An 11,051-nucleotide genomic window follows, 5' to 3' on the forward strand; every position below is an offset into this window, starting at 1 on the left:
AATGACTCTATATAATAGATCCCTCTGCGTGTAATGACTCTTTATAATAGATCCCTCTGCGTGTAATGACTCTATATAATAGATCCCTCTGCGTGTAATGACTCTATATAATAGATTCCTCTGCGTGTAATGACTCTATATAATAGATCCCTCTGTGTGTAATGACTCTACATAATAGATCCCTCTGCGTGTAATGACTCTATATAATAGATCCCTCTGTGTGTAATGACTCTATATAATAGATCCCTCTGTGTGTAATGACTCTATATAATAGATCACTCTGTGTGTAATGACTCTATATAATAGATCACTTTGTGTGTAATGACTCTATATAATAGATCCCTCTGTGTGTAATGACTATATAATAGATCACTCTGTGTGTAATGACTCTATATAATAGATCGCTGTGTGTAATGACTCTATATAATAGATCCCTCTGTGTGTAATGACTCTATATAATAGATCCCTCTGTGTGTAATGACTCTATATAATAGATCGCTGTGTGTAATGACTCTATATAATAGATCCCTCTGTGTGTAATGACTCTATATAATAGATCCCTCTGTGTGTAATGACTCTATATAATAGATCGCTCTGTTTGTAATGACTCTATATAATAGATCCCTCTGCGTGTAATGACTCTATATAATAGATCCCTCTGCGTGTAATGACTCTATATAATAGATCCCTCTGCGTGTAATGACTCTATATAATAGATCCCTCTGTGTGTAATGACTCTATATAATAGATCCCTCTGCGTGTAATGACTCTATATAATAGATCCCTCTGCGTGTAATGACTATATAATAGATCCCTCTGCGTGTAATGACTCTATATAATAGATCCCTCTGCGTGTAATGACTCTATATAATAGATCCCTCTGCGTGTAATGACTCTTTATAATAGATCCCTCTGCGTGTAATGACTCTATATAATAGATCCCTCTGCGTGTAATGACTCTATATAATAGATTCCTCTGCGTGTAATGACTCTATATAATAGATCCCTCTGTGTGTAATGACTCTACATAATAGATCCCTCTGCGTGTAATGACTCTATATAATAGATCCCTCTGTGTGTAATGACTATATAATAGATCCCTCTGTGTGTAATGACTCTATATAATAGATCACTCTGTGTGTAATGACTCTATATAATAGATCACTTTGTGTGTAATGACTCTATATAATAGATCCCTCTGTGTGTAATGACTCTATATAATAGATCACTCTGTGTGTAATGACTCTATATAATAGATCGCTGTGTGTAATGACTCTATATAATAGATCACTCTGTGTGTAATGACTCTATATAATAGATCCCTCTGTGTGTAATGACTCTATATAATAGATCCCTCTGTGTGTAATGACTCTATATAATAGATCGCTCTGTTTGTAATGACTCTATATAATAGATCCTTCTGTGTGTAATGACTCTATATAATAGATCCCTATGTGTGTAATGACTCTATATAATAGATCACTCGGTGTGTAATGACTCTATATAATAGATCCTTCTGTGTGTAATGACTCTATATAATAGATCCCTCTGTGTGTAATGACTCTATATAATAGATCCCTCTGTGTGTAATGACTCTATATAATATACAAGTTTCACTTTTTGTATTGAAGAACTTAAATAAATTAACTTTTTGGTGATATTCTAATTTACTGAGATGCATCTGTATATAATATACATATACACACAACGGTGTGAAAAAGTATTTGCCCCCTTCCTGATCTCTTATTCGTTTACATTTTTGTCACTGAAATGTTTCAGATCACAAAAAAAATGTAAATATTAGACAAAGATAACACAAGTAACCACAAAATGCAGTTTTTAAATGAAGGTCTTTATTATTAAGGGAAAAAGAAATCCAAACCTACAGGGCCCTGTGTGATAGTGATTGCCCCCTAAACCTAATATCTGGTTGGGCTCTTAGCAGCAACAACTGCATTCAAGGGTTTACGATAACTGGCAATGAGTCTTTACAACGATCTGGAGGGATTTTGGCCGCTCGTCTTTATAGAATTGTTGTAATTCTGCGACATTGGAGGTTTCCGCCTTATTAAAGTCATGTCAGAGAATCTCCGTAGGATTAAGGTCAGGACTTTGACTAGGTCACTTCAAAGTCTTAATTTTGTTTTTCTTAAGCCATTTATAGAGGTGGACTTGCTGGTGTGTTTTGGATCATTGTCCTGCTGCATAACCCAAGTGCACTTCAGCTTGAGGTCACGAACAAATGCCCGGATATTCTCCTTCAGGATTTTTTGGTAGACAGCAGAATTCATGGTTCATTTACCACAGCAAGTCTTCCAGGTCCTGAAGCAGCAAAACAATCCCAGACCATCACAATACCACCACCATATTTTACTGTTGGTAGGATGTTCTTTTTTGTGAAATGCTGAGTTACTTCTACACCAGATTTAATGGGACATACACCTTCCAAAAAGTTCAACTTTTGTCTTGTCAGTCCACAGAGTATTCTCCCAAATGTCTTGGTGATCATCAAGATGATTTCTGGCAATACTGAGATAAGTCTTTATGTTTTTTGCTCAGCAGTGGTTTTCTTCTTGGAACTCTGCCATGCTGCCATTTTGCCCAGTCTCTTTCTTATGGTGGAGTCATGAACACTGACCTTAACTGAGACAAGTGAGGCCTGCAGTTCTTTGGATGTTGGGTCTTTTGTGACCTCTTGGATGAGTCGTCGCTGCGTTCTTGGGGTAATTTTGGTTGGCCGGCCGCTCCTGGGAATGTTCACCACTGTTCCATGTTTTCGCCATTTGTGGATAATGTATCTCACTGTGGTTCGCTGGAGTCCCAAAGCTTTAGAAATGGCTTTATAACCTTTTCCAGACTGATAGATCTCAATTACTTCTCATTTGTTCAGGAATTTGTTTGACTCCCAGCATGATGTCTAGGCTTTTGAGGATATTTTGGTCTACTTCACTTTGTCAGGCAGGTTCTATTTAAGTGATTTCTTGATTGAGAACAGGTGCGGCAGTAATCAGGGCTGTTTGTGTCTAGGAAAATTGTACTCCGCTTCAGAAAGATCTGATAAAAAACAGTTAATTTATGTTTTAAGTGGGGAGGGGGTGAAATCACTTTATCACACAGGGCCCTGTAGGTTTGGATTTCTTTTTCCCTTATTAATAAAGACCTTTATTTATAAACTGCATTTTGTGGTTACTTGTGTTATCTTTGTCTAATATTTACATTTGTTTTGTGACACTTCACACTGCAAGTCCAAATCCAATATCTGAAAGCCCTATATTTCTGCCATGGATTCTGCGGCAATCTTTGTCATTTGATACATTGTCCGTACAGAGGAGGCGCTGTAGAATGAGGACGCACATTGCAGTTACTGGTCCCATAAATCCATGTATCGTTCCTGTGCATTGTGTGAGCGGCTCCCATTATGAGGATGATGAGTGTTGTGGGTCTCGTGTGTGGCAGATGATTAACGTCTCCATTGGAGATAAGAATGGCCGAGCAGTGATTGACGGACTGTATCCGTCATGGGAGATAGGAACGCGGCTTCTCCGGCTGCAGAAGGTGGAGCGGGCGGGGGAGGGGAGCTATCCACATTTCATCTTCATTGCCTTTGATCACTTCAAACACAACTTAGATTTGGCCTAATCGCAGCTTAAACAGAGTCATCAGAAATGCAGCAGAGATGCCGGTCAACGAGCATCCTCCGGTCAGCGAGCGGCCTCCGGTCAGCGAGCGGCCTTTGTTCAGCGAGCATCCTCCGGTCAGCGAGCGGCCTCCGCTCATCGGTCAGCGAGCAGCCGCCGGTCAGCAGGCAGCCCTCCGGTCAGCGAGCAGCTGCCAGTCAGCGAGAGCAGCCGCCGGTCAGCAGGCAGCCCTCTGGTCAGCGAGCAGCCGCCGGTCAGCAGGCAGCCCTCTGGTCAGCGAGCAGCCGCCGGTCAGCAGGCAGCCCTCCGTTCAGCGAGCAGCCGCCGGTCAGCAGGCAGCCCTCCGGTCAGCGAGCAGCCGCCGGTCAGCAGGCAGCCCTCCGGTCAGCGAGAGCAGCCGCCTGTCTCTCGAGCAGCTGCCCATCTACTCCCTCCGGCATGGAGTCAGAATGGAGAACAGACACCACAAGGCCGCGTTCCCATCTGTGGAGCAGGATCCACCAATGCTCCACCAGCAAAGTTTCCTGCACTAAAGACTTCTCCGAAAGCCGCGAATCAGCTGTAATAAATGACAATTTGGCTAATTCACACGTGGATCCGCTGAGACGCCACGGCGGCGTCCTCCGCTTCTGCTGCGGATTTGCTTATGCCTAAATGTTTGCATGACCAAATACTGTCACACACCAATGATATCGATATGTAGCCTCCGGTGTCATTTATAAAGTGTCTGTCGTTGTCATTTATAAAGTGTCGGTGTCATTTATAAAGTGACTATCTATACTGCAGACACTCCCAGTGTTGTCATCATATATACTGAATCCAATCCTCCTGTCTCGGTGCCGTTGTATCTTCTTTCTGGCTCCTGTTCAATGTCGTTGTATCGTCTTTCTATATCCGGTCTCTGTGTCGTTGTATCGTCTGCCTGTCTCCGGTCTCGGTGTCGTTGTATCGTCTGCCTGTCTCCGGTCTCGGTGCCGTTGTATCGTCTTCCTGTCTCCGGTCTCGGTGTCATTGTATCGTCTGCCTGTCTCCAGTCTCGGTGTCGTTGTATCGTCTGCCTGTCTCCGGTCTCGGTGTCGTCGTATCGTCTTCCTGTCTCCGGTCTCGGTGTCATTGTATCGTCTGCCTGTCTCCGGTCTCGGTGCCGTTGTATCGTCTTCCTGTCTCCGGTCTCGGTGTCATTGTATCGTCTGCCTGTCTCCAGTCTCGGTGTCGTTGTATCGTCTGCCTGTCTCCGGTCTCGGTGTCGTCGTATCGTCTTCCTGTCTCCGGTCTCGGTGTCATTGTATCGTCTGCCTGTCTCCGGTCTCGGTGTCGTCGTATCGTCTTCCTGTCTCCGGTCTCGGTGTCATTGTATCGTCTGCCTGTCTTCGGTGTTTTTGTATCTTCTTTCTGGATCTGGTCTTGGTGCCCTTGTATCTTCTTTCTTGCTCCGGTTCAATGTTGTTGTATCGTCTTTCTAGATCCGGTCTCGGTGTCGTTGTATCATCTACTTGTCTTCGGTGTCGCTGTATCGTCTGTCTCCGGGCTCGGTGCCGTTGTATCGTCTGTCTCCGGTCTTGGTGCCGTTGTCTCGTGTGCCTGTCTCTGGTCTCAGTGTCGTTCTATCGTCTGCTTGTCTCCGGTCTCGGTGCCATTGTATCATCTTTCTGGCTCCAGTCGCTGTATCGTCTGCCTGTCTCCGGTCTCTGTGTCGCCTTATCGTCTTTCTGGCTCCGGTCTCGGTGCTGTTGTATCGTCTGCCTGGCTCCGGTCACGGTGCCGTTGTATCTTCTTTCTGATTCCGGTCTCGGTGTCGTTGTATCTTCTTTCTGGCTCCAGTCTCGGTGCCGTTGTATCTTCTTTCTGGCTCCGGTCTCGGTGCCGTTATATTTTCTTTCTGGCTCCGGTCTCGGTGCCGTTGTATCGTCTGCCTGTCTCCTGTCTCGGTGCCGTTGTATCTTCTTTCTGTCTCCGGTCTCGGTGCCGTTGCATCTTCTTTCTGGCTCCGGTCTCGGTGCCGTTGCATCTTCTTTCTGGCTCCGGTCTCGGTGCCGTTGCATCTTCTTTCTGGCTCCGGTCTCTGTGCCGTTGCATCTTCTTTCTGGCTCCGGTCTCTGTGCCGTTGCATCTTCTTTCTGGCTCCGGTCTCGGTGCCGTTGTATCTTCTTTCTGGCTCCGGTCTCGGTGCCATTGTATCTTCTTTCTGGCTCCGGTCTCGGTGCCGTTGTATCTTCTTTCTGGCTCCGGTCTCGGTGCCGTTGTATCTTATTTCTGACTCCGGTCTCGGTGCCGTTGTATCTTCTTTCTGGCTCCGGTCTCGGTGCCGTTGTATCCTCTGCCTGTCTCCGGTCTCGGTGCCGTTGTATCGTCTGCCGGTCTCGGTGCTGTTGTATCGTCTGCCTGTCTCCGGTCTCGGTGCCGTTGTATCGTCTGCCTGTCTCCGGTCTCGGTGCCGTTGTATCTTCTTTCTGGCTCCGGTCTCGGTGCTGTTGTATCTTCTTTCTGGCTCTGGTCTCGGTGCTGTTGTATCTTCTTTCTGATTCCGGTCTCGGTGCCGTTGTATCGTCTGCCTGTCTCCGGTCTCGGTGGCGTTGTATCTTCTTTCTGGCTCCGGTCTCGGTGCCGTTGTATCCTCTGCCTGTCTCCGGTCTCGGTGCCGTTGTATCGTCTGCCTATCTCCGGTCTCGGTGGCGTTGTATCGTCTGCCTGTCTCCGGTCTCGGTGCCGTTGTATCGTCTGCCTCTCTCCGGTCTCGGTGCCGTTGTATCCTCTGCCTGTCTCCGGTCTCGGTGCCGTTGTATCGTCTGCCTCTCTCCGGTCTCGGTGCCGTTGTATCCTCTGCCTGTCTCCGGTCTCGGTGCCGTTGTATCGTCTGCCTGTCTCCGGTCTCGGTGCCGTTGTATCGTCTGCCTGTCTCCGGTCTCAGTGACGTTGTATCGTCTGCCTGTCTCCGGTCTCGGTGGCGTTGTATCTTCTTTCTGGCTCCGGTCTCGGTGCCGTTGTATCGTCTGCCTGTCTCCGGTCTCGGTGGCGTTGTATCGTCTGCCTGTCTCCGGTCTCGGTGGCGTTGTATCGTCTGCCTGTCTCCGGTCTCGGTGCCGTTGTATCGTCTGCCTCTCTCCGGTCTCGGTGCCGTTGTATCGTCTGCCTGTCTCCGGTCTCGGTGGCGTTGTATCGTCTGCCTGTCTCCGGTCTCGGTGCCGTTGTATCGTCTGCCTGTCTCCGGTCTCGGTGCCGTTGTATCGTCTGCCTGTCTCCGGTCTCGGTGCCGTTGTATCGTCTGCCTGTCTCCGGTCTCGGTGCCGTTGTATCGTCTGCCTGTCTCCGGTCTCGGTGCCGTTGTATCGTCTGCCTGTCTCCGGTCTCGGTGCCGTTGTATCGTCTGCCTGTCTCCGGTCTCGGTGCCGTTGTATCGTCTGCCTGTCTCCGGTCTCGGTGCCGTTGTATCGTCTGCCTGTCTCCGGTCTCGGTGCCGTTGTATCGTCTGCCTGTCTCCGGTCTCGGTGACGTTGTATCGTCTGCCTGTCTCCGGTCTCGGTGGCGTTGTATCTTCTTTCTGGCTCCGGTCTCGGTGCCGTTGTATCGTCTGCCTGTCTCCGGTCTCGGTGGCGTTGTATCGTCTGCCTGTCTCCGGTCTCGGTGGCGTTGTATCGTCTGCCTGTCTCCGGTCTCGGTGCCGTTGTATCGTCTGCCTGTCTCCGGTCTCGGTGCCGTTGTATCGTCTGCCTGTCTCCGGTCTCGGTGGCGTTGTATCGTCTGCCTGTCTCCGGTCTCGGTGGCGTTGTATCGTCTGCCTGTCTCCGGTCTCGGTGGCGTTGTATCGTCTGCCTGTCTCCGGTCTCGGTGGCGTTGTATCGTCTGCCTGTCTCCGGTCTCGGTGGCGTTGTATCGTCTGCCTGTCTCCGGTCTCGGTGCCGTTGTATCGTCTGCCTGTCTCCGGTCTCGGTGCCGTTGTATCGTCTGCCTGTCTCCGGTCTCGGTGGCGTTGTATCGTCTGCCTGTCTCCGGTCTCGGTGCCGTTGTATCGTCTGCCTGTCTCCGGTCTCGGTGCCGTTGTATCGTCTGCCTGTCTCCGGTCTCGGTGCCGTTGTATCGTCTGCCTGTCTCCGGTCTCGGTGCCGTTGTATCGTCTGCCTGTCTCCGGTCTCGGTGCCGTTGTATCGTCTGCCTGTCTCCGGTCTCGGTGCCGTTGTATCGTCTGCCTGTCTCCGGTCTCGGTGCCGTTGTATCGTCTGCCTGTCTCCGGTCTCGGTGCCGTTGTATCGTCTGCCTGTCTCCGGTCTCGGTGCCGTTGTATCGTCTGCCTGTCTCCGGTCTCGGTGCCGTTGTATCGTCTGCCTGTCTCCGGTCTCGGTGCCGTTGTATCGTCTGCCTGTCTCCGGTCTCGGTGCCGTTGTATCGTCTGCCTGTCTCCGGTCTCGGTGCCGTTGTATCGTCTGCCTGTCTCCGGTCTCGGTGCCGTTGTATCGTCTGCCTGTCTCCGGTCTCGGTGCCGTTGTATCGTCTGCCTGTCTCCGGTCTCGGTGCCGTTGTATCGTCTGCCTGTCTCCGGTCTCGGTGCCGTTGTATCGTCTGCCTGTCTCCGGTCTCGGTGCCGTTGTATCGTCTGCCTGTCTCCGGTCTCGGTGCCGTTGTATCGTCTGCCTGTCTCCGGTCTCGGTGCCGTTGTATCGTCTGCCTGTCTCCGGTCTCGGTGCCGTTGTATCGTCTGCCTGTCTCCGGTCTCGGTGCCGTTGTATCGTCTGCCTGTCTCCGGTCTCGGTGCCGTTGTATCGTCTGCCTGTCTCCGGTCTCGGTGCCGTTGTATCGTCTGCCTGTCTCCGGTCTCGGTGCCGTTGTATCGTCTGCCTGTCTCCGGTCTCGGTGCCGTTGTATCGTCTGCCTGTCTCCGGTCTCGGTGCCGTTGTATCGTCTGCCTGTCTCCGGTCTCGGTGCCGTTGTATCGTCTGCCTGTCTCCGGTCTCGGTGCCGTTGTATCGTCTGCCTGTCTCCGGTCTCGGTGCCGTTGTATCGTCTGCCTGTCTCCGGTCTCGGTGGCGTTGTATCGTCTGCCTGTCTCCGGTCTCGGTGGCGTTGTATCGTCTGCCTGTCTCCGGTCTCGGTGGCGTTGTATCGTCTGCCTGTCTCCGGTCTCGGTGCCGTTGTATCGTCTGCCTGTCTCCGGTCTCGGTGCCGTTGTTTTATCTTATTATTCTCTTGTTCTTTTCAGCTCCTAGGAAACGTATGAGGCCGCGGCTCGGGACGATCCAGGTAACTGCAGCTGATTGTTCCCTTCCAAGCTCTCGACTAAACCCCTTCTTTTTGCACTCGCTGTAATATTAGATGATGGGGCTGACAACCTGACAACCTCCCCATGGATTTAGTTGTCACTTTAGTAACTGGGAGTAAATTGTCAGTCAAGGGATGAGAAAATGTAAGCTCCTCTCCTCTGACTCCTTACAAAATGGGCTAGACGTTCAGACTGCACTCGATTGATATATAGGGATTTTTATGGGATTTAGGAAAATGTTGCAATATTCTGGGAGGGAAAGAACAAGGGTGAGAACTAGGACGATGTGCAGAGGTGAGGGGTCCATGCTCCTCGAGGAGGGATTAGGACCCTTGGACACTGCGAGGCTGCCGCTCCCCTGCTGAGGTTTTCTGCAGATTTTTCTTGATAACTCCTCTATGGATCTATTAATTTTCTCTACTTTTTTCAGGTCTGATGCGACCATTGTGATTGACCAAGTATCAGGGACTCCCAGGACTAAGATGCATTTTGGGAGATGGAGCGAAGTCCGGGGCTTAATAAATAACTGAGAGGAGCAGAAATCATGGGTGTGAATAGTAGATTTCGTGCCTTGTAGAAGCCCGTCTGTAAATACACCCCCCTCCCCCCGATCCCTCCTTGGACATTACACCCAGGACTATGGTGGTCTCTAATCACCCCTCAGACTCTGTAATTCAAGACTTGAAGGAAAACTCTGCCTCCTGTGAGCTCATAGACTGTATATGGATTTATCTTCTGGGGCTGATGCACTAACACTGAATTAAAGGGACGGCCGCCGGGGTCAGGACTGTCATGACCAGTTTAGATTCAGTCCCCACATGTGACGCCTGATACGTGAGAAGACGCAGCAGAAGACTACTGAGAAGTGAAGGAGCCAATCATGGCGGCCGGTGCCTGATGCCACAGACGTGGTGCCTGATGCCACAGACGTGGTGGCCGGTGCCTGATGCCACAGACGTGGTGCCTGATGCCACAGACGTGGTGGCCGGTGCCTGATGCCACAGACGTGGTGCCTGATGCCACAGACGTGGTGGCCGGTGCCTGATGCCACAGACGTGGCGGACGGTGCCTGATGCCACAGACGTGGTGCCTGATGCCACAGACATGGCGGCCGGTGCCTGATGCCACAGACGTGGTGCCTGATGCCACAGACATGGCGGCCGGTGCCTGATGCCACAGACGTGGTGCCTGATGCCACAGACATGGCGGCCGGTGCCTGATGCCACAGACGTGGTGCCTGATGCCACAGACGTGGCGGCCGGTGCCTGATGCCACAGACGTGGTGCCTGATGCCACAGACATGGCGGCCGGTGCCTGATGCCACAGACGTGGTGCCTGATGCCACAGACATGGCGGCCGGTGCCTGATGCCACAGACGTGGTGCCTGATGCCACAGACGTGGCGGCCGGTGCCTGATGCCACAGACGTGGCGGCCGGTGCCTGATGCCACAGACGTGGCGGCCGGTGCCTGATGCCACAGACATGGCGGCCGGTGTTGGTCTGAGCAAAACTCCTTATCGCCTTAATGAAGATCCTGGACCTGGTGTGAATTCTGCCTCAAAGATATCAGATTTATATTTTATATACCTGGAATGACGTCACTATGCACCACGTCACGCTGCATCCCCCGGTAGAAGGAGCGGCGGAGTCTCAGCACATCTGAGTCATTGAAAATCCAACGCAAAAATAAAGACAATGAGTTTTACGGTGTATTTTATGCTGCAGCGATGATGTACCAGATGGCTCGTGGATAAATGCGACCAACTGCACTAATTCCATAATATACCTTTATATCGGTTACAGCTTTGTCTTTCTTTATTTGTTATGGTACAAAGCTCTGAATTACTTCCATAGATGAAAATATTCTGTCTACCTCATGCTACCACTAGAGGGAGCTCCCTGTATACAGAGAAATATAATAAAATTCTGTCTGCAGCCACCACTAGGGGGAGCTCCCTCCATACAGAAATACATGATAAGATCCTGTCTGCAGCCACCACTAGGAGGAGCTCTCTGTATACAGAGATACATGATAAGATCCTGTCTGCAGTCACCACTAGGGTGAGCTCTCTGTATACAGAGATACATGATAAGATCCTGTCTGCAGTCACCACTAGGAGGAGCTCTCTGTATACAGAGATACATGATAAGATCCTGTCTGC

General features: G+C 50.3%; 1 protein-coding gene across 5 annotated transcripts in view; it reads left to right on the forward strand.

Annotated features, from left to right (window-relative positions):
• The window catches only part of ARAP1 (ArfGAP with RhoGAP domain, ankyrin repeat and PH domain 1), a 534,432-nt gene extending 523,745 nt beyond the window's left edge, over positions 1-10,687 (forward strand). For all 5 annotated transcript variants that reach the window (XM_073661183.1, XM_073661187.1, XM_073661186.1 and 2 more), the window contains 2 exons: positions 8,830-8,870; positions 9,320-10,687. In XM_073661183.1, the coding sequence (XP_073517284.1) occupies positions 8,830-8,847 (18 nt within the window). In that variant the 3' untranslated portion in view covers positions 8,848-8,870; positions 9,320-10,687. The remainder of the gene's footprint in view (positions 1-8,829; positions 8,871-9,319) is intronic.
• The last annotated feature ends 364 nt before the right edge of the window (positions 10,688-11,051 follow it).

This window comes from Phyllobates terribilis, unplaced genomic scaffold, assembly GCF_046119375.1.
Source record: "Phyllobates terribilis strain yellow unplaced genomic scaffold, ASM4611937v1 Scaffold_2__4_contigs__length_985480577, whole genome shotgun sequence".
Taxonomy (NCBI): Eukaryota; Metazoa; Chordata; class Amphibia; order Anura; family Dendrobatidae; genus Phyllobates; species Phyllobates terribilis.